Source organism: Toxorhynchites rutilus, chromosome 2 (assembly GCF_029784135.1).
Source record: "Toxorhynchites rutilus septentrionalis strain SRP chromosome 2, ASM2978413v1, whole genome shotgun sequence".
NCBI classification, from domain to species: domain Eukaryota; kingdom Metazoa; phylum Arthropoda; class Insecta; order Diptera; family Culicidae; genus Toxorhynchites; species Toxorhynchites rutilus.
Window position 1 is genome coordinate 193188071 of NC_073745.1, and position 27800 is coordinate 193215870.

At 37.6% G+C, this 27800-nt stretch overlaps 1 protein-coding gene across 10 annotated transcripts in view; it reads right to left on the bottom strand.

The window, feature by feature from the left end:
* LOC129765235 (ankyrin repeat domain-containing protein 11) overlaps nt 1-27800 on the bottom strand; it is a 53066-nt gene that overhangs the window by 17234 nt on the left and 8032 nt on the right. The window contains exons 1-2 of one of the 10 annotated variants that reach the window (XM_055765324.1): nt 24614-24797; nt 14156-14303 (exon numbers count right to left, since the gene is read on the bottom strand). The exons of 2 other annotated variants lie outside the window; for them this stretch is intronic. In XM_055765324.1, coding sequence (XP_055621299.1) covers nt 14156-14195 — 40 coding nt within the window. In that variant the 5' untranslated portion in view covers nt 14196-14303; nt 24614-24797. Of the gene's footprint in view, nt 1-14155; nt 14730-24541; nt 24798-27800 lie in introns of those variants that run through there. 7 more of the 10 variants (XM_055765321.1, XM_055765323.1, XM_055765320.1 and 4 more) reach the window with 7 other exon arrangements.

Sequence of the window (27800 nt, forward strand, 5' to 3'; positions counted from 1 at the left end):
TCACACAAGATCCCTTCCAGCGAAAAATTAAAAAACATTGTCAAATCGTGGGACATATGATGAAGTCGCTAATTGTGGATAATGGAAATCCAACGTGCCCCACGATTTTATTTTAGTCTTATCAATGCCCTAGACTAATGAAGAAGAGATGTGATAACTGCTAACTGTTACTTGTCTAATTATTTTCTAGCTTTAGTACATTATCTGTTTCATTAGAATATTTCTCTACAATAAAATCATTAGAATATTTCTCTACAATAAAACCATTGTACTGTATTCTATCAGTCAAATAATTTCATTTGATACCGATGTTGAGTGGATTTCAGAAAATACATAGTGTGTTCTCCAAGTCAAATTCGTTCGTTTGATACACCTATCTCAATCATCTTCTTTTTTGAGATGATATGGATTTTTCAAGATAAGCAGTTTGAAAATGACAGTAGATATAATGGTGTTTTATAAATTCGGTCAGTTCCTATTGGTCAAATTTCTATTAATTTGGGACAACCCTACAGACATACAAACATACATACAAAAAGTTCAAGCTGAATAAAACCGTTTAATAAAGTAATTTGCTATTTTGTGATTGCGGTTATCTTGGGTTTGGATGTTTCATGATCTGCTGTGATCTACTATTCAAGCCCTTTTATTTGATACCCATATTAATTGGGATTTGAGAAAATATGTAGCCCGCCATTTGATAGTGGCAGCCATCTTGGATTTGCATTTTCATAAATAACTGTGTTCTACTAGTCAAGCCCTTTCATTTGATACCCATAATAATAGGGGTTTGAGAAAATATGAAGTTCGCCATTTTGTAGTAGAAGCCATCTTGGATTTGCATTTTTCGTAAATTACTGTGTTCTACTAGTCAAGCCTTCTCATTTGATACCCATAATAATAGAGTTTTGAGAAAATATGTAGTCCGCCATTTTGTAGTGGCAGCCATCTTGGATTTGCATTTTTCATGAATAACTGTGTTCTACTAGTCGAGCCCTTTCATTTGATACCCATATTAACGGGGTTTTGACATAATATGTAGTCCACCATTTTGTAGTGGCAGCCATCTTGGATTTGCATTTTTCAGGAATAACCGTGTTCTACTAGTCAAGCCCTTTCATTTGATGCCCATATTAATGAGGTTTTGAGAAAATATGTAGCCCGTCATTTTGTAGTGGCAGCCATCTTGGATTAGCATTTTTCATAAATAACAGCCATCTTGGATTACATATTTTCCATAAATAACTGTGTTCTACTAGTCAAGCACTTTCATTTGATACCCATATTGATGGGGTTTTGGAAAACCCATATCGATGAGGTTTTGAGAAAATATGTGATCCGTCATTTTGTAGCGGCCGCCATCTTGAATTTTAAAGATCATAAAATACGCAGTTTTATAATGACTACAGAGATAAAGGTGTGTTCCAAATTTCAGATCAATCGGTCAACAGAAAGGGGATCAAATTTCTATTAATGTGGGTCAGCGCTACAGACAAACACGTTACAAAGTTACAAATATACAAACAGATTACAGGGCAAGCTAAATAAAACCGTTTAAAAGCAAATGTTGAGCGGGACGAAGTTTGCCGGGTCAGCTAGTATATAATATTTATAGTGCCTTCACTGCCAACCGATGACTAGCGTCAAATGCTGGTCAACCTTGACTAAGATGAACCTACAATCAAACTATTGAAATCCCAAAAATCTGTAAATATGGATACTTATATTGGGATTATATGGAGTTTCAATAGTTCGTTTTCAAAGCCTTTTTAAGCTATTGAAACAAGGTTTTTGGTCAATGAATAACAAACATCTCTCATACACCTTTTATCTTTCGATTTAACTGATTTTCATACCACTTCGTTCAACCGACAAAAAGGTATTAACGCTCAAAACTTTGCACTCAAAATATAACGATCTTACGATCAGCTGCAAAAATAAGTTGATGCAAAAATACAGAAGCACTGTCCGCTAGACGGCATGAAAATCGATGCGGTGTCTGCACCGAACAAAATTGCGCCACTGTGTGCGATATCTATCTTCCATTATTCCCTTTTCATCGAGCAAAACCGCTGTGTGTGACGTCAGCATTGAGAAAAACTGCAGTCTGCTATCTGAAGCTAGAGTGTGACTTGAATGATTATAAAGATTCATTCCGAGATCAATCGCCACAAGGCCTATTTAAAATACTAAACTAATTTCAAACCATTTGTAAAGCCTCGCTGTCGTCCGATCGCTAGCTGGGCGACTGCGAGCGACTAATTGATCGAATTACAGGCTGCGGTCTACCAACGTTCATTGTATCAACGAATCATTAGAACATGAATATAAAGGGTGTCCCACATTAAATTTCATCACGGAAAAACGTTGTAGAAGCGGTTTAAGCGGAATCCCAATGTTTCGGTCAGGGATGTGGCCAAAAAGTTGAATCTGTCCAAGTCTTTCGTTCAGAGAGCCAAGGACCGAGAGGGACTGTATAAGTACAAAGTGCACAAAGCCCCAAATCGTGACGAACGGCTAAATACGTTTAGAAAGTCACGGGCTCGGAAACTGTACACCCAGATGCTTACAAAGCCTGATTGTCTCATCGTGGATGATGAGACTTACGTCGGGACCGGGGCTTCTGCTCTTCACCGACCAGCACAAGTTTGATGTTTCGGGGAAGCAGAAACATTCAAAGTTTGCCAATAAATACATGATTTTGCAAACGATCTGCTCATGTGACAAACGGAGTGCGCCGTTCTCCACTACCGGGACTGTAAATGGTCAGATCTGTTGGAGCAACACGAGGGCCCTACGATCTTCTGGACGGATCTAGCTTCGTGCCACTATTCAAAGGATGTCCTGGAGTGGTACGAAGTCAACAGTGTTACTTTCGTACCCAAGTTGATGTGGGACAACCTTAATCAAACAAATCTTAGAGAATTTTCGATTCGATTGGAAATCAAAATCAATATATGGTCGCAGCAGAAATAGTTATCAAGGTTAAATCTATTTGATAAAACGTGCCCTGTTTTCTGATTTGACACCAGTGAAAGACGTAATCCTACGTCCAAAAATAGGTAATGAATTCTTAAGTTTTCGCGATTATTACACATACAAAATGTTTTAAAATAACACCAAGTGGGCCAACCAGAAGTACCCAGAAGATCGCATGCGGCCCGTGGATCGCAAGTTGAGTATGGGTGTTCTAGAGGGATGTTGTTATGAAATTACCCCGAAATATTATAGATAATAATGGCGAATATATGAAATTACATCCACAAATTGTTCTTCGTTCAATTTGTGGATGAAATATATATACTTTCAAGCAAAGTTTTAAACTCGCAGCGCCCGAGCCCAATTCATTTTGCTTCATCTGTTTGGTCCATCCATGTTCAACAGATGAAGATGGGAAACATGTAAGCTCTAACTGATGTTTCATAACAGCCACGTCATCAAACGCACGAGATGACAAGCAGCAGTAGCAGCAGCAGCAGCAAGTATGGCTAAACGGTATTAACAAACAAATAAACTGACTCACAGCTAAGCTATTGCAGTCTAAATGTGCGCGCTATCATTTGTCAATCGGACGAGGTCCCAACTTTTTCGGCGTGTACTTATCCAAACAAAATTTATCATGTTTGTCATAGGACCGCCGCCATCACCAACCAAACACGAATTTCAGCCAGCTTCAGCAGCTTCTTATGTTTAGTAGTCTCGGGGCATTTGGTGGTGCTCTAGAGTGAGAGCAAGACGCAAGACTAAATAAACAAATATTGTCTGTGTTGCGTATGGAGGAAACAACATTGCCACTGTTATTTATAAATTTGAATTTAGCTCTTTACTGCCGCTCGCGGTGCGGCGGCTCGAGCCACCCCCGCTTCCCAATGGCGGTGGTGTGCTTTTTGCACTTTTTTCATTATTCTAGTTTCTTCGGAAAGAAGTCGATTTGGTTGATAGGCAATAAGATAACACATCAAAATGAGGCTAGACGCAAGAGAGGAAAACAGAAATAATGCATTTCGACGAGGAATATCATTCGTTTGTGGGAAAGTTGTAATCGTAAAACAATAACTTTCACTGAATGATTTAATGTCCGAGCCGATGGGTTGAATTACTGTTTGGAACGCGTTTCTTTGGAAGTAAACAAACAGTAAATTAAATTCAAGGGCTGGAACCAGAGCATGGCCAGGAAGCGGTTGTTTAATCAAGAGGTGGTTGTTTGAATTAACTAGGAATTTCATTAAAATGTTTGAAGCATTTATTCAATGACAAAGATAGGTGTATTCCTGAATAATCATGTCTCCAGATAGAAGTCAACAGTCGATACAATAGAATGAAAAGGATCAAAATGTGCTATCATCTATACATTTTATTGTTTTCGACACAATCGGAGCAACAGGTATAGCACTTTGGACGGACTACGTCTAACAGGAATATATGGGGGGTAATATGAAAAACCTAAACACTGAGCATGTAGAGAATAATGAAAGATTCTGAACGCATATAACTCGAACATTTTTTAATAGATCGCAAGAAAGTTTGCATCAATTGATTGGAAATATGTCTACGAGTCTATCACAATAAAGAAATTTATAATTTGCACAATATGTACAATTTGAATACATCAATACCACTGCGAAAGCAATCGTGCATTTCATTCTTCCAAGGTAAATAAGAAAGCGAGAGAAGCAAAACATTGCGTCGCAAGCCCCAGCTCTTTGTGATTATCCAGGTAGTTAATTTAGATACACTTCGCTACTGCGCTTCGAATCGATCATAGAGACGAAGAACAAGGAAAGGAGGACGAATCAATGATCTATTTTCTAATCGGGAAGATGTTAACGAGTAGCAAAACAGAAACGGCAAGCGATGGCTGCAGTAGCAGCAGCAGCAAAGAGTTTCTATTTCTCTGCATAACCACAAATTGTTTCATTCCTCGTCTATCAAACAGAAAAAGTAAACCGTTCCCGTATTATCGATCCAACACGCCAAGTGATTGTTTTGAATATTGTTCCCCTCGACCCTTTTTTGGGCCACCTAAATTTTCACTAAAGAGCTATTCCATAATGTTCGATACATTCTAACGTAATGTCCGAAATGATAAAAATCAAATTGATTTTATAATTAATTGCCGGGGGATAGCAAGTGTGAATTAAGAAGTTTCTCCTATCGATCATTATTTAATTTTTGCGCATTACTCCGGGTTAAAAGTGACTTCAAAGTGCAGCTCATTTCAAAGTTGTAATTTATATAATGACGGTATTTTACTGCGGTGTGCTTCGTTTGAACGTTTCAATTTAATGTCTATATGATCAAACACTAACTCGCCAGCACATCATCCAGTCATCCAGCTAACATCTTGAAGGCGATGGCGATGAGGGCGTCCAAATGGCCTTGCTCAAGGCCGGGAAATGAGAGTTTAGATTTAGTTTTCCAAGTTATCAATTTTACAAGGTTGCAAGCCTCTAGTACGCAAACCATCATCATTACCAAAACATACCCGTCGAATGAACGTGTTCAGTACTAAAAAGTGAAACGATCGAAATTAGGCCGAAGAAAAATGCGTGTAGTTTGGTTTGATTGTTTCACGTCGGATTACATCTTTCGAAAACATATTGAGATCCGGAAAATCGTTCGCATTGCGAAAATTGTCCAACTTCGAGCACTTATTACTCTGTCATTTCCGGATGGATATCAATCTCAATTTATTTGGAGCCTCTCCAACAATCTATTACAATGAAGAAAACTTTAAAAAAAAATTCGTTTCGTATTCCGAAAAAATACCCAGTCCCAGAGTGCCGATTTTTGACAAAAAAAATGATCTCGAGATTTCATGCAATTTTAAGACATTTGGCATCAGAACATCAGAACATTTTTCCCGAAAACCCCGATTTCCTTTATTGAAGATCAACCCTGATCACCGAGAGCAAGTTTATTTCGCACTTTTGAGTACATCTACCATCAAAGGTTATGAAATGTGAGACAATGAAATCTCGGCGTCGAAAGGTTAACGGTTAAAGAGCCTTATAAATATTCTTAAAACAAACACTTACGCAGTTCCCTTGTGCTGATGTACAGTTTTGGTGTAGTCAAATTGATTAAACTGACCTCGAAGATCTTGAGATGAGGAGGATTAGAATTCCTCCGGCGCTGGAGAGTGCCAAGAAAAGTTTGAAGTGAGTTGATAATATGCAGATGAAAAATGGCGTTTAAATGGCTTTTCCTTGGGTGATTTTTCGATTTTCAAAAAACTCAAACTTTGCCCGCTTTGCGCCACTCCCCCTCAGCCCGATTGAGCTGATATTTTGCATAGGGTGTTTTTTCGGGATGGCGAACATTTTAACTTCTTGAAATTGTAGATGACCACATTCATTGGCACCCTAGTATACATACACATATTCCATGTAACATGAAGTTGTTTCATTTTTGTTTATAGATTATTATTGGTTTTTATGTATGTATGTTGTATGTATTGTATGTTTTATGTTTATGTTATGTATTGATTTTTGATTTAAATGAATTTAATTTTTCATTAAAATGAAATAAAAATAAAAAGATAAAATGCTTCTTGAATGATAAACCATGTTACATATTCAGGGTGGCCACCCAATTTCAATTTTTGAATTGCCGCATTTTTCCCGCATTATTTCACGAAATTCCCGACTTACAGAAATAAAATTCAATGATATTGTGTCGTTTCGTTAGTTAAAAATTGATTTTTGAAACCCGAATTGCAAATGTTTTTTTTACTTTATGTTTCCAAGTTCGGCATGTGACAAAAAATTGGACGGTGTGTATCTCAGCAACAGATTTTTGCTTGGATATTGGATTCAGGAGATACGGAAGGAATTGTTTCTGGAATATATGTATCTGGGACCTGAATCGCTTTCAAACGTATCAGATCTACCCCATCTCTACTTACTCCGAATTCAAAAAGTTTCATTTATTACAGTAACTGACTTCATTGGTCACATCCAAACATATTCCGAGCATTTCCCGGATACCTTCTATGATCAGTTCCTGAGTTGACCCTAAAATCCATAATAAAATTACACAGAAAATCTATCTTGTTGAAAAAACGCTGAATAAAAATGCTTAGCAGGAATTGGAGCATATGAGATGAGATGAAACAAATAACACGAAGTAAGTAGCATTTTTAATGACCCATAATCTGACTCCTTTTTCTTTAAAATGCGTCCCATTTTTACCCCAGAGCATTTATTTTAAGGACATGTTCGACCCGTATGCTGGATCTACATTTCAACTATCAACTACTATTTTTCCAATGATACGAATGTTTCTATTGGATGCCATAAGAAAACCATGAGAGAAAAGAAGTTGAATTAAACCTATTATGTTTATTGAGCGTTATTACAAATCCAGTTCAACTTTCAACACTTTTTGAGCATTTAATTTTCTCTACCATCAAGACTGCATCTTTCTGGGTGTCAACCAACATTTTCGAGTTTCTAGCCTCGTTCGTGCTTTTCGAAGAAAATCCTATTTCTTCAATGATGCATTGCCATGTGATAGGTTCAGAATGAGTGATAATTTCCATCCAAGAGATATGCAATCTTTGATCTTTTATTTGATATGCAGAAAATACAATTTCAGCAGAAGACGTTGGATACAATTGTCCATACTCATTCTTTATTTTATCTGCCACAAACGCCGGGCAAATGTTGTTTATCGACGAATACTTCCAAGCATAACTCCGTCCGTTTCTTCGCTATATCCGGAATGTTGAAAATCACATCCGGGTTAATACACGTTAGGTAACGAGTGCGATATGTCAAAGAGGATTGTATGAACAATTTCTTTAAAAATCCACAGTAGAACTCACGATAGCTGATAGAAATATTAGGACACCTTCATCAGAAATTTTGCGGAATTCCTTGTTTGTTGATTGCGGATTTCGTTGCAAATCCAATTTTAATACTTCCAGATAGCAGTAGAATGGTTTCTGTTAGGATTTCATAATTTTCTACATAAAAGGTCTCACAAGTCCCGTTAGGTCATCGAAAAGGAAAGGAACCAACGGTGCCTCTATCCGAGATTCACGCAAAAACTATTTAACTATCGATGCTGCCGTAACACAAAAAATCAATTTTAGTTCCAGGAGCCTATATTCCATAGCATGTGCGACTATCTTGTACATCTTTGACCGGAAAACTAATGCAAAACTCCGTTTAAAGTTTGGATGCCTTTTCTTAAGCTTATTCTTCTCTTGTTTCCTTACCTCGCCGATAGGATTTTTTTGAAAAACTTAGAAAGTCGTAACGCGCTAAAACACATGCAGTAAATTATTAGAGAGCCGAAAAAAACACTGCGCAAAAAAAATCCCGACTTCGTGGAACAATTCCTGACTTTTTCCCGCATTTACCGAATGGGTGGCCACCCTGCATATTTAACAAATTTGGAACCGATCTGATTGAATTTGTATGAATTTGTATTAGAATAATTGATTCCCTATACGGCTTTTCGCTTTGCGGCCGAATTTCGTGGAACGTATCTAGGCCGTAAAGCGAGGTATGGGTGTATTCGCATGCATTTCTGTATGTACAAATGCAAATAAGTGAAGACATGTAAAGAGAAAATGAATACAGTGTGAAGATCAGAAACGCCATGTGTTCATTCTGCACTACTCGAATCCCGAATCCCATGAAGAGTTTTACTAAAGTTAAGCCAAAATAATTTTTAGGCCAATGGTGGGAGCCATTGACACTCCCACCCATCGAAGGAGACGTGAGGAACATGAGGGTTTCTTCCATGCACCCGTTGTCTCCATGAGTGAAGCAACACAAGTATACAGTTCAACCACAGTTCCCAGCAGACGGAACAATAATAGCGAATTCGTTCTTGTGCAGATTCAACCCCAGTGCCACACTAACTGCTGTCAAAACGTTTTTTATTCACTCAGTTGAACTGCAAAGTTGAAAGCCGTACTATACAAACAAATACATGTTCGAGGAGCATTCAGTGGGCCTGATCACGAACATCACTGCCACGTACGCTTTCACGTTACTTCTATCATCATTGTCACGGACAGTTGCGTGTTTGCGTGTGTTGCGTGCATTGTCACGGACAGTTGCGTGTAATGAACTCCGTGAAGTGAAAGTGTTCATTCCCGTTTATAAGAGACATGTTGGTTGCATAATGTCGGGTGTTTGAACGTTGTGTCGGTTGCATAATTTCGGACGTTTGAACGTTATGTAGGTAAAATTAATACAACGTATGAGATAATATTACATTGTATTAATCGTATGTTTTAGAATGACAAATTTGCGATTATACCTCGATGATTAGTTTGCTGAATCAAATGCTGGCTCGAAGATGAGGAGGAATATTTGGTTGCTCGGGAATAATGTAGTTATTGAACATATGGGAATGTAATTTTATTTTCTCTTTCTATAAATTACGCTAGAGATAAAACATGACTATTACGTTTAATAATCGAAATATCGCATACTCTTGTACTTAGATCTGTCTTACTCGTTTGAATAGTGAGAAATATTTAGAATCATTTTTTATGAACCGTTCTACAATTTTGATGAATAATAATATCTTCTATATCTCAGAACAAACCCGAATTTATCCACCTCACGATCAGTGTAATCTGAGCTACTCCCATATAGGATTCTAAAGTTTAATCCTTTTATCCTTCCCATTCTCGTGTAATTTGATATACGGGATATGAGGTTTGATTTGATTATTTAAACAGAAACTGGTCAGCAGCGTCGGTCAGAAGCATAATCTTCATAGAAAACTTCTGATGAGTTTCAAGGAATTTGACAAAAGTGGAAAGTGATACAGATTTTCTTTAGACGAATATCAAAATTATGGAAAAAAGAACTAGAGAAGAATTTAAAAACAGTGTCTTGTGAATGCTTTGCAATGATAGACTCATTTTTTCCTTGTTTGAAACTCATTATCACTTTTTTAATACTTTTTCATTCAAAGTAGGTCTTCAAAACAATACCAACAAAACAATATCTATAGCGTAAAAAGTTATAACTATCGTCCTTCTGGTCTGGTCGTCCTTCTGGTCTGGTACGCTAATTGTGGATGTTTGAATTACAAAAACTAGCTCTGCAATGTTGAAAAAACTTTACAGTTATTATTTTATATTCAAAATATCAACAAATCAATATTATACATAATCAATCATAACGATCGTATTTGGGCAAGTGGCCTCCATTGCGATTTTATGGTGTTGCCACTCTCTCTCAGTCTAATCCTAAAAATAGAAACAAAAATTTTCTGTTCATCCAGGACAATCGGAAGTAGACCTTCGCCATGTTTCAATGGGCCTACGGGAGCTACATTTTCAATCCTTAATTATATCCCATAGCGCATTTACCGAATCCAAATAAACAAATTTACATCCTCTGGATACGTCAAAATTTCGTTCTAAAAATGCCACCAGGCGGGTAAATTGCTGTTTGTTTATCTTTTGTTTCTTAAACAAGACAAGAAAAGATTCAAAATGTTAGCAAAAAAGCTAAATAAATACGAAATTAAACTTACTCCATTCCGCGTAACTAGCTTTCACCATCTAAAATCTGCTTCCGATTGTCCTGATGAACAGAAATTTTTTGTTTCTATTTTTAGGATTAGACTAAGAGAGAGTTGCAATACCATACAATGGCAATGGAGGCGACTGGCCCAAATACGATCATTATGATTGAATACGATAATATTGATTTGTTGATATTTTGAATATAAAATAATAACTGTAGAGTTTTTCCAACATTGCAGAGCTAGTGTTTGTAATTCAAACATTCACAATTGGTGGACCAGACCAGAATCAGGACGATGATTATAACTTTTTACGATATAGATATTTTCAGCGGTATTGTTTTGAAGACATACTTTGAATGAAAATATATTAAAAAAGTGCTGACCAGTTTCTGTTTAAATAATCAAACCTCATGTCCCATGCATCAAATTACACGAGAATGGGAAGGATAAGAGGATTAAACTTTAGAATCCCATATGGAAGTAGATCAGAGTATACTGATCGTGAGGTGGATGAATTCGGGTTTGTTCAGAGATATAGAAGATATTATTATTCATCAAAATTGAAGAAACGGTTCATAAAAAATGATTCTGAATATTTCTCACTATTCAAACGAGTAAGACAAAGTTAAGTACAAGAGTATGTGAGATTTCGATTATTAATTTCTTACGTGGCAGTGATGTTCGTGATCAGGCCCAATAACACCGAGTTCATCAAAGTTGTCACGACGGATGAACTCTTCTGGATTCTACACACACGGTGGCAGCCGTAATAAGGTTGTATACAATTCACTTCGTTTTCATCGTGAAGTGACGTTCGTGATCAGGCCCAGTATATTTCGAACCATTAAGCAGTTCACACCACAAACCAAAGGAAACCTTTACAGAAGCAACATAACAACCATACGGGCTACATCAGCAGCAGCGGCAAAAGCGCTACAATTTCCTGTCACAACGGATAGGATTTCCGGGGAGAATGGATCGTCCGATCTGAACTGTCTATTTTGTAAGATTTGTCTTTCGTCGTTCGTATTTCTACGCATCTGTTAGAATAAAGAAAACTATAGTTTTTTAGATAAACAATTGAATAATTCAGAGATTTTCAACCGTTGGGGAATTTGGTCAATAAAAGGGAGGAATTGTGCAAGGGAATATTGCACAATTACTTCGCTTTGGAGGTGACAATGATTAGCAAAAATTGCCACAAAAACTTCATTGGATACCCTAAAATAAAACACAACAGAGTGGATATCGAAGATGGCATGAGGTATGCTTTTCGACAACGTTCTCAAGAATTACGATTTTGGCGGAATGGTTCATATCCAGGTACCATACTGACTTGCCAAACTTTATATATCTGTTTTGTCATCAGATAAAGTATAAAATCAAATTTGTTGCGAATATAACTCGAAAACCGTTTGTATTCTTTCATTCTTTTACTGACATGCTACAGACTTCCTTACAAAATACAAATAGGGGGAAGCACTGGGAACTATTTGCGTATGGAATGGAGCAAAAAAGGTTGAAACCCACTGGAATCATTGCAAAATGTCAAGCATTATCTATATGCTCTAAATCTTTTTGATTTGATTGATTCAATTTTTTTCGTTTTTTTTTATTATAAAAAAAAGGATTTAATTTTTGATTCGTCCTTATAGTCATAAAATACCTTTCCCATGTGGATTCGCTTTAGAATCACCATTTTGAACATGTCGAAAAGAAAATTTCTGATTTGATCCTTTGTGTTATTCTCATATTATTCGCACGAGCCACACAATTTGGTAGAAGAAATTTAAAAAGTATCTCATTGTACAATTTTAAAGTCGTCAATAACAAAACATTTTAGATAATTTAGGGTCTATAAGGGAATCGGTTAAGGAATACTAGCTCAATAAACGTAATAAAAATTACAATCCTCTCCATTCTACGCCACTAGTGACGTGAGATAACAAGCTTTTTCGCTCTATTATCGAAGCCACCTTACTGTTTAGCTCCTATTTGATAAGGACACAATTCCAAATCTCATCTAATGACAAACAGTAGTCACGTCAATCGCCTCCGGGAATACTGTAAGTTTAGCCAACTCACGTCATTCTCCACGCGGAATAGAAGCTAATATCTGCGCCAGAAGAAAACAGCAATTGAGTCATTTTCCAATATCATTAGCACTGTTGCTACTGCAGTTTAGCAGAACTCTTTTCTCAACAGAACAGAATCTCTTTTTCCAGAGAGAACAAACCGATTTAGTGGTCGTATATCAATTTACAAAATTTCTGTCATAAAAACGCAAACCACTCCATTCTGCTAACGTTTCGTTATGCTTGTTGGTTGAGAATCTCAACTAGAGATGCGAGTTATTTATTTGCCTGTGTGTGGTGGAATGAAAACCGAGAATGAGTTTCCGATTACTAAACGATCGGTTCTCTCCCTTTGCTTCCGATTTATTTGAGAGAATTACATTGATAGCAAATAGTCTTCCTATCTCACTCTCTCTCAAATGAAAACACAACCGTAGCGTGAATGGTAAACGAATACTTCCCCCTCAAAAATATCACGGTGGTGTTAGTTTAAAGCTATGTTCTAGTACTACACTTTGTGCGTACACCGTGTCTCTCCAGATATTCCAAATCAAAGTATTTGATCAACCTTCACACAATCAAGTCTATTACGATATTCTCTCTCTCTCTCTCTCTCTCTCTCTCTCTCATATTTACGGTGTATTCTTCGTTCGTGTCATCATCGTAGACTTGTCACGAAAGCTTTTTCCTTCCTGCGAAATGGTTATTTATGCATCACCCCTCCCGCCAACACAAGGCTATTTCGACATATGATCATAGCGAGCCCTATTGCTTAATTCAGTGTGTACAGTTAGAGATAGTGTAATTCTACTACTACTTTTGATGATCCGTATCGTTCTTCTTATATTTATTTTTGCATAAGCGCGTTAGTTCCTTACGATTACACTGCTGCTGCAGCTTCCATATTTCGCGTCATACGCTACTTATACTTGAAAGCCACCACCACAACATTCGTATGTGAGATTTATTACCACTTTTCTGTCCTACCCCGTGTTAAGTACTTTCAGTCGCTAACCGCTACTTGCTGCCCTCTACGGAGAAGGGGTCAAATAGAATGTATCGGACTCCTGGGACTTTGAAGCTGAGCTTCACGTAGATATCATTAGGTTCGTGCAACTTAGGAAAACTATAATAATAAGAGAGCTTTTCAGAGTCAATTTCCAAAGTGGTTCAGAAACGCATTCCACACGGAATTGTCCTTATTTTATTGAGCTATATATAGCTATAAAATAAGTTCTGTTTTTTAGTTCGTGCAACATGTGAATAGCAGTATTGTTCAGTTTTATTTGTCTCATTAACTTTAAAAATGAGAACCGCAAGCGACTTCTTGCAAACTTCAGGCACGTGTCCACAATCTGTAATGGTTCATTTATCTGATCCCAATAACATGAAAGCAATCTTGTATCTCTTTTGTGATGCTATTGTCATTTCTGTGGAGTCAACTGTTTAATTGCTTACAACTTCGGTGCCAATCGAAAACAAAAACAATATCTACCATTGTAAGATTTGTGACAAAGTTTCGCGTTTAGACGAACTTTATGTTTGTTGTACTTTTTTTTCCTTCTTTGATTTACCTTTACTTTGTTGCGACGATGTTGGCGTACGTCGTTGCATGACGCAGATGATGAAGTCACTTCAGAGGTGATATGAACGCGTTTCGTTGTCGTTGCGAAGCGTCACTTTTAATTCTATCGCCGTGGTAAAACCCTACACAGACCACTACTAAACAAACACACACGGGGCATATATTCCAGGTTCAATTAATTAGGTTGTTTTCGTTTTCGTCAATTCACTAGTTATGCATTTTTAAGGATTGTTAATGGTTTTGACCTTCTACATTTGAACAAACAGCGAGGGAATTACAGAATGGAACGAATATGTTTCAGAATAAACACCATAAATCGCCACACAACTATTTCTCGTTCACTTATTCGCCGCGTAAGGAAATTGTTGTTCCGTCCAATCATCACATTAAGTTCTGCGATTCCAGTCGTTCGTTCAAACACACATGCAACAAGAGGGCACCAATAATGTGAAACAGTCGCCTTATCATACCGTCAGGGGGTTAGCTCTGTTGGCTGGCGACATTTTCTACACCACTCGCAGAGCCATACAAATGAATACACCACAAACCATGAATTACGCGCGCTGCACAAAAGTACTGTGTTAATAAACTTGCAGCACACAGTGTGCCACAGATTCCGATAGTATTTAATGATTACGCTTGGACGTCGCGGAAAGTACCGAAAAGGATTAGGGTGTTACGAATGGATTAGGGTCCTTCAACCGTACCCGAATTTGGCGATCTGAATAAATAGTGTCCACCAGTGACGAAAATATTCAAGTTCACGACATTCAAATATGTACGGTGAATTTCAGCCTACCTTGTATTGATAACTTTCTGCTCAGGCAAGAGTCGATAAATATGAAACAACACTATCAATGAGCAGGAGTGGGATGAACATCAACATCAACATGTCATGAATTTCATTTTTCATTTGCATCTTCATTTCCGGCATGATATTCGAAACATCGAAAGTGAATATCACTGCGTGTTAGTGAAAATCAAAGCATAAAATTCAACGTCAACCAATTGAGAGTGAAATCGAATAATGGTAAGGGAAAGCCATTCATCACATAAAGTTCATGTTTTTGTGACTTCGGTATTGAAATGTACAGTATAACTCTTTGACTAAGTTTTATGAAACTACTCCGGATAGCTTATGATTTTCCGGAAACGACATACATCCCCAATCATTTGGGCAATGGGTAAAAATAATCGGAATCGGAATACGAATATGCTATTTTGACCGCTCAACTATTCACCACCGTCAATGCTCAACGAAACCCATAATGTTGCCTTTTCCGGATCCCTGGTTCTTTTTTTTATATATAAAAGAAAACACGTACTCAATAAAAATTCACTGCAAGCAATGAAGATCAATTTGGCTATCGTGATAATCATCTGAAATTATTGACAGTAAAGAAAGTGCCTGGATTCAGGCTTTACGAAATTCATTCGTGCTGTTTTCATTCAATATACTAGACAAAGTTCACGCGTCTCGACTCTTGTGTTATACTCATTATGATAGATATGATGTTGAGTTTCAACAGATGAGAATTCATCCGACACTGGGAAAAAGTGAATTCCACCATTCGTGAAAAAAAATTTATCATTGGTGGCTCTGGTGTTCACCCATCGATGGCGTGATGCCAGTGATATCCACGTTCATGGGACTATACAGAAGAATCTTTTAATTCAAAACTTGATAACGATATTTTGTTCTTTTAATAACAAAATTGGGGCGGGTCATACAGGAAACCGTTATTTGATTTATGATATACAACAGCGCAAAGAGACTTGATGTGCAGGACCTTCAGCTAACACTTTCCAGCGTGACGTGACAACGTTTTGATTCACTAAAAACAGGTTTTTTCCCGTTTTCATGTTTAAATCACACGATTTCCAAATAGTTAATGATGTTAAAGTAAAATTGAGAAAATTTCCTACAAGAATCCTTAGCTGGAGAATATTTTAAAGTTGAATTCGTTTGTTGCCAGCCCAATACGTTTGTGACGTGACAGCACCTGTATTTTTGCGGTTTCCGATTAATGTTGTATTTTCAGTTCCGTTTCAAAACATACAAGTGAACTATGTTCTACGATTCGTCAACAAAAGATAAACGTGAATTCCTGTATACTCAGTTTAAAAAAAAAACTCCCAAGAGCTTTGCAAAAATCGGCATATATTTTGTGACATTATAACGCGCTCTGAGCGAAAAGAAAACAGCTCCACAAAGCGTTGTCACGTCACACAATCAAAAAGTTTTATTAAGAATTTCACCGTATTGTAGCAAGCTATATACAGTCCACTCTCCTTTTTTTTTGCTGTATTATAGTGACTTTCCGCCTTTGGCTGGTTCGTCACTTAAGCCAACGGATTTATTCCGTTGGAAGAATTTTGGGAGTAAGAATTGAACTCATGACCTTTAGTGTAAGAGGTACGGATGTTAACCACTACATCAGATCGTCTCCCAAGAGTTGACTGTATTATTTTTTATGTTTTTTTATTACTCTGAATACTACTCACTTTCCTCTGAGATCTCCCCTTCCCCTTTCAAAAATCCATCCTATAGGGGAAAGTGGCACGCAGGCACACTGCTTCCTAGCGAATTTTCAGTAGTGTCAAATGAAAGGTGTCACAACGCTGACAATTTGATAATACAGTAGAACCTCGATTATTAGCGGAATAGTCGGGCAAGCTCACCGCGGATGACGAAAATCGCGAATGACGCAATAAAGGACTAAAAACACAAAAAAAATGTTTCAGTATGAAAACAATGTTTTATCAATACAGAAATCATTAAACTATCCATCCTATCATATCCTATCCTATCCAAAGAGCAAGAGCCTACTACTCACTGACAAATTCCGGGAAGGCCTATAGATTTACTATGGAACTCGGGGATTATGGATTATCGGGGTTCTACTGATTGGGGACTTTTTTCTGGCCCTCTTCATTCTAGCATTTTAGCGCCATTTCGCGTTTTCACTGCTTCAAAACAGAGTAAAAATATTTTAACCTGTATGGAAAACTAGTTCAAGATTCTTATAGATTGCGGAACAAGGCAATTTTAATTGCTTATGGTATGTTCATTCAAACAAGCTGTGTAAATTGAATCTACCTGTTACCTGCAATACACGGCATGCCGTTATTTGGAAAAAATGTAGGGGGTTGTATCCAAGAAATGACAGCTTAGGACGTAGGACTACGCATTCGTTTCATTTTATTTGCTTGTTTATCATTTTGAATATATATTCATAAATGCAAAGAAGTTTCATAAACCACTTTTTATTAGATTAGTTCCGATGAGCCTGAAAAGGGTAAATTATTAACCCGTGGCTTTATAGAAGCAGTTCTAGAAGCAACGATTCTCTCTTGCGAGAACAATAAACGAAGTGCTCATATGTCGCAATTTGTTTCTTCATGTCGCATTGCAGCCAACGTTATTCCACATTCCTTGACACTTTTTCTTGACAACCCATACAAATAATTAAAATTGCTATATATCTTCCGTGTATCGTCACGGTAACACACATATTGTGCACCGATAACATCATGAGAATGACAGTTTCTGGAATTCCCGGTCAAAACTAGAGCCTGAAATCTTAGACGGTGAAAAATGAAGACCGACTCTACTCCCAGTTGCTCCGCTTCGACTAGAGCTGCTTCGGCAGTCACCGCCAACAAAAAAATGACTTGACTAGAAAATGAATTGACTAGCGTTGACTAGCGAGAATGACTGGCGAACTAGTCCAGTCAGTGGTTGTTTTAACTGACTCGACTAATGAATACAAATCTGCCTCTTCATTCAACTGACTTCAATCCACATTTATACCCCCCTAGGAACGAAATTGTTACCCGCGTACGCAATATTATTTTTACGTACATATAAAGAGGAACGAAAACTTGACTCCTGATGCAAAAAAGTAGTTACCCCATCAATGGACGGTTTATTTTCTACCCATCGTGAACTCAAAACAACGAACTTAGACATTTATCAAGTATGCTATAAAGGAACTCGCGTTAGTATTAGTAAATAGCGTGCAAAATAGCGCACACACACTGCACGCTATTTTATACGTGTGAGTAATTTTTGTGTACGATACAAAAAAAACTAGCTCACCTGTAGCGTTTGTCAAACCACGGTGAACTCAAACATCGATGCATGCATAAAGATACATGGGAAAGAGAGAGAGAGGAACGAATTCGTTTTGGGGGAAGTCACTTCAAAATGCAATGAGGACAATTTGACTGGGAAGAATGAAATGATATAGTCGAGTCGGTAGAGGGAGATAGCGACTAAACGCCCGACTCAGTCGTTTTGGCGGAGAAACTGCGTGAAGAAGTCAAAAGCCATCACTAACTGACTACGGATATATTCAGTCGGTTAGTCAGTCGACTATCCTCAGTTGACTATGACTATGCCGTGCCCTGGTCAAAACCGTTAACAAAGCTGGGATATTGTTGCATCGGAAAGGGGCCGTATTGCGTAGATCCTTGGTGCAGACAGTTTCGCGACTGAAACGCGAAACTAAATCGCACATAGTTTTCCAGCAGAGGAATAATTTTTCTTGTGAGCCGGCGATGATAGCTAAGCTTGATTTTTTCCTACATGGCTTGACTCGATGTGTTCATTGCAATGCCAGATCCACAACGAGTGAAATATTCGTTGGGTTCACTGCTCGAGGGGGAACAAAGATAACACAAAATGAGTAGAATGAGAAAGACAATGTGTGACATTGTGACATTCCCACTCGACACTAGCCGGCAAAGATGTTGCTTCCATGACCACCAAACGGGAAGTGAAAGTTTTCCTCAGAGAATATGCAATATTTATACACTAGCGACACCGTTATTACTGTGCCAGGGCGGAGTTTACCTTCACAAATATTCTCTTTGCGTTATCCCCTCCGTTGTTTCTATTCTCGTGGCTGCATAAATTGCCCCTTATTGACAGCACGGTTAGGTAAGCACACAAATGGACAGAACAAATGTATGGGAAAATAAGAATGCTTCTAGTTTTCATCAATTTAAAAACTTTACACACCAGGGGATTGTAATCTATAGCATATCTAATGTAAATCGTCAAAATCCGTTCGCAGCAAAATTAGTTATTATCGTTATCTTTATTACATAAAAATGTGACATGTTTTCTGATTTTGCACCCTTAATAAAAAACGTAGTCCTACGTCAAAAGTCGGTGTGATCCTAAACCGATCCCCCGTTCTTACATCGTTATTACTTAACACGTTAACTCTGGTGCTTGCCATCAATACCTCACACAAGCTTGGCTCATCGAGTGGCACTCACTACCAGGGGAACGCATTTGATTTGTAGTAAGTCAACATGCTGTCAAGTCACGCTGGAATGGATCGTATTCTTTTTGTGACGTGACAACCTCTATTGGCGGACCGATCGCAACCAAATTTGGTGGGTTGTTGATCCTCATTGTTTGATCAGAGAAACCCAAGTATAAACATGTTTGAACAAAGATTCATACGATAAACTAAAATTTGCTCAAATGCTTGTTTCTCATAAATTACAAAATAAAACCTGGGTCTACCCATGGCAAAATTCAAGTATTGAATAATTCATTCAATGGTATAAAGACATTGAAGTTTGGATAAGTGAGTGCAGAGATATCTCAAGAAACATAAAAATACTGAAAACCTAAAATATTTTAAATTATTATGCCGGGTGTTCGGGTTTGATTCCCGTTCTGGCCGGGGGATTTTTCATTAAAGAATTTTCCTTCGACTTGCACTGTGGTCACGCGTATTCTAGAGCTTGCCCCTCGGAATACATTGAAGGCGTGTTATTTGGCTTAAGAAATCTCAACTATGTATTAATAAATGACGCTAACTAATGCATACGTTGAGACGGCAAAAGTTTCATAGGGAACGTTAACGCCATTCAATAATAATGTAGTTTTTTGAACTCGCCACTCTCAAAGGTTAGTGCACAAAAATCATTTAAAAAAAATTATGATATAACTAGTGCTTATTCGTTTTTTTTTCATTTTCTCCTAAAACTAAATTTGAAATTTGGTTCTTTGGTGCATAACCTCATGGAATGGGTCTAGGCATCAATTATATTATGCATTATTATAATATACTTATTGGACCTCACTTCGCACACTATTGATATTTTGAACTAGTTGTGCTGATTGCAGGTGGGTAATTTTTCAGGTGAGGATATTCGTAGCCAAATGGTTACGCATTCGCTTTCCATACGAATGATCGAGAGTTGATTGATCTTCTAATGGGCCCTTTTGAAGGGTAGAGGCGAATGTTCTTTGAAGTTTAAATCTCTCTATATTTCTCTCTTTTTCTCTTTCTTTCTCTCTATTTTCCACTCTCTGTCTCTCTTACTCTCTACTTGGGCCTGATCAAGAACGTCATTTCACGGTGAAAACGAAATGAACTGCATATAACATTGCATACAAATCATTCCATTTTCACCGTGAAGTGACGTTCGTGATTAGGCCCTTTTTCTCTCTTTCTTTTTCGATGCAACGTGACATCGAAGAAAGGAACCATACCATGTAAACTAATGTCCGAATTACATGGATGTGTGAGGATGTTATCTGCTCGTTGGCTAAAGCGAGAATGAATGTTTTCCGCAAATGCAATTTACAATATTTTTCTTCTGCCTCGTCTCTGCGCGTCAGTGCAAGCTCTGCACTGCGTAGTTTACTTTTTTTTATATTCTGAGAACGCGTTCTGAAGAAAATAATTTGCGGACCGCTCACGAGTTTTCTCGTATTTCGCGTTCCGTTTGTTACGGATGGATCACGAAATAACCCGTGTTTTCTACACTTGATGGTTAAATCCTTGGTCTGCCAAGAATCTAACAAGGCCTACCGATGGCTCGCCTTCGTCTCTTCCACAGAAGGAAACGGTCTCATTCGTGGAATCCGAACAAATAAAGCGTACAAGTTTGCTCCTAAACGTGCTGTCCTTATTGTGTTAAGTATATGTAGGGGAAGGTTCAACTGATTCGACCTCCTAAGTTACAACGACCATTAATCACATAAAATTATTGTTTTGGCGACTCCGGGATTGCAATGAATATTATAACTCTTTACTTATGTTTTCTACTGGTCGGTATGTGTACGGTATAGTTCATGAGAGTAGAAAAACAGGGAAAACTGAGACTAAATCAACGGTACATTTGTTCGACGCTTTCGAAAATGGTGGTTCTAAGCCGACCTTCCCATGATCTCAAACTGACGACCAATTCCCAAATTACATACACCTTCTGTTCTACAGGTGAAAATAACTGTTCTACAGGTGAAAATACTGTTCTACAGTGATAAATGTGACGCTTCAGCATTTGATATTTTAGGAATTCAAAACATACCGCTACATGACAATATTTTTTCTATTTGTATTTCATACAAAAGAGAAATTTTAACGATGAATTCTCGCGTAACTTTTGAAAAGAACGTATCTACATTGATCGATTCTCTTCACCAACATTCTCTTTCATTAAGGTAAGAGAATGCTCGGATGTGTTTGACGATCAAGAGTGTAAAAAAAGAGTTCGTTCATCAAACTACACCCAGGTCTTTTTTACGCGGGGGATATATACCTCGTAAAAAAACCGCGTTAATTGAAAAATCCGCGTAAAAAAACCGCGTCAATACGAAAATCCGCGTAAAAAAAACCGCGTTAATTGTAAAATCCGCGTAAAAAAACCAGGTCACCTAAAATCTACGTAAGCATCGTGATAGAGTGCGGCACTAATTTCCGTCATGAGCGCTAAGTTTCGTCGCAAGCACTGATTACCGTCATATGCTCTGACGGAGCATGAAGACGAAATGTGAGCGGAGTGAGCGATGTAATATTGCTCTGGTCTTTTTTTACGCGGTACCCGCGTTAATTGGAAAATCCGCGTAAAAACACGCGCTAATTGGAAAATCCGCGTAAAAAACCTCGTTAAAAAACCTTGTAAAAAAACCGTGTAAAGAAAAACCTTGGCGTGTGCGGCAAAACTGTCGCAAAATCTGTCTGCTATACCGTAGTTATTGAAAGGGAAAGTTAATGTGGAGAGAGTCGACAAAAGCAGATAGGTCTATTTGAAAGTTACTCGAGAATTGTGTAAATTTTAGATTTTAGAAAATAGAATTTCCCATGTTGCAAAAAATACGAATTCATAGTAGGCTCTGCAGTTGAAACAAGACATTGTAGATGGGTGCAACGTAATATCGAAATTATCGTTCAACTTTACATCGATTAAACAATGTAAGCAATATTTAAGCGCCCTTGTTGTATGGTAGTAATTCTACTGAATTTTCGAATAATGAATTGTGTGATATTCTTCAACTCACATTTGTCAGTGATATAATTTTATTTCACAAATCCTCTACAACTTAATTTCGCTGTCAATGTTGTATATGTTCTTTTTCGCCTTTAGAGCTTATCCTCGATTCATTTTCCTTTTGATTTTTCTGATAGAAAAAAAGGTTTATGATAAACAATAACAAAAAACAAGCTGTCACTGGAGGACGATTTTGACATATTCATAAGACATGTCGCATGATATCGTAATTCATTGTGAGTGACTTTGGCGAAAACATTTCGCAAAAGCGAATCTCACACGCAAATAAAAACAACGCTAATACTGAAGCATGTTTTATCGAGCATCATTGTAAAGAGTTGTATTGAAAATTATGATAGCCGAATAAAACTAGCATTTTAAAGCAAGCAAAACGTAATATGAACGCGAAGCTACGATTATGTTTTTGCATAAATTTACTGTCACCAGTTGAAGACGTGATTCGGTGACAGAGCAGAGGAAAAAACAGATTACAAATGAAAAAAAAACTTGGGACGCTGTATCTCACATATTAAGTTTATTGCTTCATGAATGTTGGCATTCATCATATAGATTAAAAAAATTCTAAAATGTCACGTTCTCAAAACTGGAAGCGAACAACAAATTCCAGCGAGTTCAATGGATGATACAAGCAGCTAAAAATCACTCACGAGACATTGCTGATAAGAAACGTCATATTCTCCAGCACAGGCATAAGAGCATCAGAGGAGCAGGGGGAAATTGGTCGATTTGATAAACCGATTCGCTCATTTTCCGCCGCCCACTTAACAGTATATTTAATCAACTTGTCACAAAAATTACTATGTAACTAGAGTATATGTGATACCACCCGTTAATCGCTTAGCACTTTCCAATACTCTCCCCGCTAGGGTAAATTTGCAAGGGAAGCGCACAAAGAATTGAGAGACGAAAAAAAGCAAACGAAACCAGCTCGAGAAAGAATGTCAATACTACGTCAGTTGTATTTTCTAACACACCTAAGTCCCTAATGAGTGAAGTGTGAGTGTTAAAACCATTCAACGTAATGTCGGAGAGTTTAGTGCTTCCTACATCGGAAGCGAGATGTACTAGAGTGTAATAACAGAATACGACACGGTAATCTATACTCTTCAGGCGAAGTGTGTGAGTGGGTTAATGTACTTTTCTCCACCTATAGAATTAATACGAAAATGCATTGTTGGTGCACAGAGAGGGAGAGAGCGAGAAACCAAAAAGTTTACGCATGGAAACGCAGAATGTGTTAGTTGGGAAGTTCTTAATTACGGTTCATCATAGAACAATAAGCCGTGTTGATACTCTTTAAAACCGCATGAAATTTAATTTCAAGTGGCAGCACTTCGGAGACACTCGTAACCAATAATCCGCTTAATAAACCGGAACTGAATCCACTTTCCACTACATAGTAAATTATTTTAAAACAAACATATGCGATTGTGACAGTATCCAGCTCCAAAAGGAATAATCATAAAACACTTCTTTGATTTTCCATGATTCTTTTACACATTTGAATATAACAAATTAATTCATCAATTCAGAGCATTGAGATTGCGATATTTTCCATTATGGAAAAAGTAGGGGATGAATATTCATATTCATTTCCCTTTTATATCAATCATCCATTTCATCGTTAGTACATCTGAACCAATTGAGCACAAAGGGCTGACGTTTTTTCTTCTTCATTCTCCCCCATTCATACGAACTCAAAATAATTTGTCAAATACGATTCAAGCGAAAAGAGATTCATTTCAATGTCATTGAAAACAACGGTAACATCGTCGCACACACATTCATCATTCCGCAATACAACTAGATCGAATCAGTAATGTCGTGCATTTTCCTCTTTCTCTCCCGCTCACGAGTTAAACTTCTCTCCCACACACTCATTGCCGGCCATCCACCAATCTCTCGTCCACTTTTCCTTTCTTATACACCACACATTCAATATTTAAAACATAAATAATTAAAATGTTGATTAGGTTTCATAGATGGACGATCGCGTTCAGGTGCGTTCAGCGCAAATATACACATTGAAAATAGTAAAGGCGAAAATAAATACCGAAGCCCACACGAATTAAACGTTCATTGTTTCGTCAAACACAATGCAAATATCCACACTCTTCACACAAACCAATTTTTCCGATCGTAAAATGTTATAATACTCGAAAAAAAAAGCACGAACAATAGTCCCGAGATGGCAGGATTTAGAATGGGAGACACGAGAACACGATCTGTGTGTGCTTATTGCTGTGTGTGACCGCGGCGAAACCGAACACAGCATTGACATCGATGATGTGTGCCGTGCTTCGTCGAGACCATGGAGTGCTATAATATAATACCGACAGACAGCCAGCAGCAGCAGTAGCACACCAATCGGAATTGAGTGAGAAAGAGTTCGCGTCTGGGAGGTACTAGAGGGCTCATTCTCTGTTTCTCTTCGCTCTGTGCAAATTTGTCGACATTCTTCCTCGAACAGAAATGGCATTTCGTTCTCAATGAGAGTGCCATTCATCACAACCGAACACGCTTGAGATCTGAAGTGGATGGATGGGAGAGGGGGTGAGCGGGATGAGGATATACCAAAGCTCTTCTATGTACCGCTCAGTACCGCGCGACAGGTTCATTTCTTCCGTTTCAATGATTCCTTCTCATCCATCAGTGTTTATCGCTTGGCTTTGATAGAAAGCTACTGAACAGCTTTCTGGTGATCAATGACACAAGCGTATAATCTGATAGTGATTCATCGAATAGTTATTTTAGAAATGTGGTTGTTCAGAGTAACTGATAAGAAACCATATTATCAACTTTAAAAATTTCCATCATAGCATGGACACAGAAAGCGGGAAGAAATGGAATTATGTTATCATCCCCTCTCCCTGTTGCCATACAGTGTATCATAATATTGTGTGTTCAGCATTTGTCTGATTGATTAATCATGAAACAACCATGTGAAATTTGATCGAGTATCTTTTTTAGCGATGTTCGATAGTCGTCCAATTAATGGGATACTGACTAAAAAATCAATTATTAATCGAACGATTATTAAGATTGCTCATAACACTGTTTGGCCGAAGACAGATATTTGACACTTTTTAACAGATAAAATTTGTTCAACATGTACTAATTAAGTACATTCTGCTAAGTATATATCGGGAACTTGTAATTTTAAATCTTCCTGCTGAACATTTTTCAATTTTTTTCAAGTTGATACTACTGTCAATGGCCTCAATGTCGAATTTATGCGCCATTTAGTTTGTATACAGCGTCATTAAGATTTGTTTTTGCTCGGTGATTTTTGATATGATGTGTCGCGAACAAAATTTCTTGTGCCGAAACGTTGAAAATGTTGCAGAATACATTTGGTGTCTCAACTATGTCGAAAACACTTGTGTATGAATGGATAAAGGCGTTCAAAGACACCCGAGACGAGATGAACGATTTTCCACGTCAAGCACGACCATTCACCTCTTCAACTGATGAACAAATTGATAAAACAAAAGAAATGGTGTGCGAAAATCGCCATTTAAGTTTGAGAAAACCAGCACGTGAATTAAATATTCTGTTCGTCTGTTCGTCATATTTTGGTTGATATTTTAGAAATGAGAAAAGTCACAGCACAACTAGTGCCAAAAAAGTTCAATTTTCTTCAAAAGTCAAAGATCCGGCAATTCGGGACATCGAAGCTGAGTTCGACAGCCAGTTTACATGAAGCAAATATAAACAAAACGGAAAGCAAAAAGAAGTGGATTTCAATAAATAGTCTTACCCGATGAATAAGTTTATTCGTTATAACGGTAAGTATTGAACGAAAGTATAATGTTCTGCAGAGTTAATTAGGTTGCAGTATTTGAATTAGCACGTTAGAAACATTTTTGTGCTTTCCCTGCGAGGGGAAAAATAAACACATTTTCGGGAACAAAATTATCAATAAAAATCAAATTCTCCGTATCAAATGAATGAATATTCTATGTAAAAATGTAACAATTGTTCTGCAAAAAATCGTAAACAAAAATAATGACTAGTATTGATTTTTTGTGTTGTTTCAAGAGCTATTATTGGGAGAAAACGCAACCTGCAATATACAAGGGCGGTCCGATAAGTAATTAGCCTCATCGCCCGATGGTGTCAGTATCGCAAGAGAGATTACTATCATGTAGTACATTCTCGTAAACGGCTACTGTCAAAATTTCAACCGAATCGGACTCGTAGTTTTGTTTTGACCGTGTGTAGAAGTGGGCGTGTCCGCGGATTTCAGAAAAATAGAAAAAGAGCAGTATCGATCACAACTCCGCCGTCGTCACTGCCAAATTGGTCGAATTGCCCTACGAACTGCTGCCCCATCCACCGTATTCTCCAGATTTGGCCCCGGGCGATTTTTTTTGTTTCCAAACTTGAAAATTTACTCGCCGGGCAGAAATTTGAGTCGAATGAGGAGGTCATCGCCGCCACGGAGGCCTACTTCGCAGACCTCACGAAAACGTATTTTTCAGATGGATTAAAGAAGTTGGAGCATCGCTGGATCAAGTGTATCGAGCTAAAAGGAGACTATGTTGCGAAATAAATCGCAACATTTCCAAAATTTTGTTTTTTTTTGTAGGCTAAGTACTGATCGGACTGCCCTCGTATTTGTGGGCCTGGCGAAAGTTGGGTACTATGTGATGATCATATATTTCAGTGTCATTAACACAATCAATCTCCTTATTGTTAGGGTAATTCGTCCATCTATTCAGGTCCACTTTCCATAGGTGCTGTGAAAATATATGGGAGAAAATATTTAGGAGGAATTCGCAATAAAGCGAAGTTTTACACAATGTGTCCTCCCGAATTTCTTTCTAATTTTCTAACACTCATTAATGCCAAGGGACTATGCAAAAACAGATTTGTAAATATATTTTTTTTGTCTTCTTATCCAAGTGATATTATTTTTCATCAATTATAAAAAGAGCAAAACATAACGAAATCATCCCTGTACATATTTGTAACAAGGAATGAAAATTTTTAAAATATAAAAAATATATATTCAAGAAACACATTGAATACACAGAGCCTTTGCAAAAAACACAAGCTTTGACATATATTTCAATGAACACTGCACCATTTGTAATTCATTGGGTATTTTACTCCAAAACGAACCTCTCACGTCAGGGCAATCGCCTTCGGCGATACGGTGATCTGGGTCATGTGACTTTGAGTCCACGTTCCTCTCAGCTTAACGCCAGATGGGTTGAAAGCACCAATCCCAACTGATGTCAGCAGAGATGCCAACCTTCCTGATTTTTCAGGATTTCCCAGACTTTTCAGCACGCTTCCTGATATCC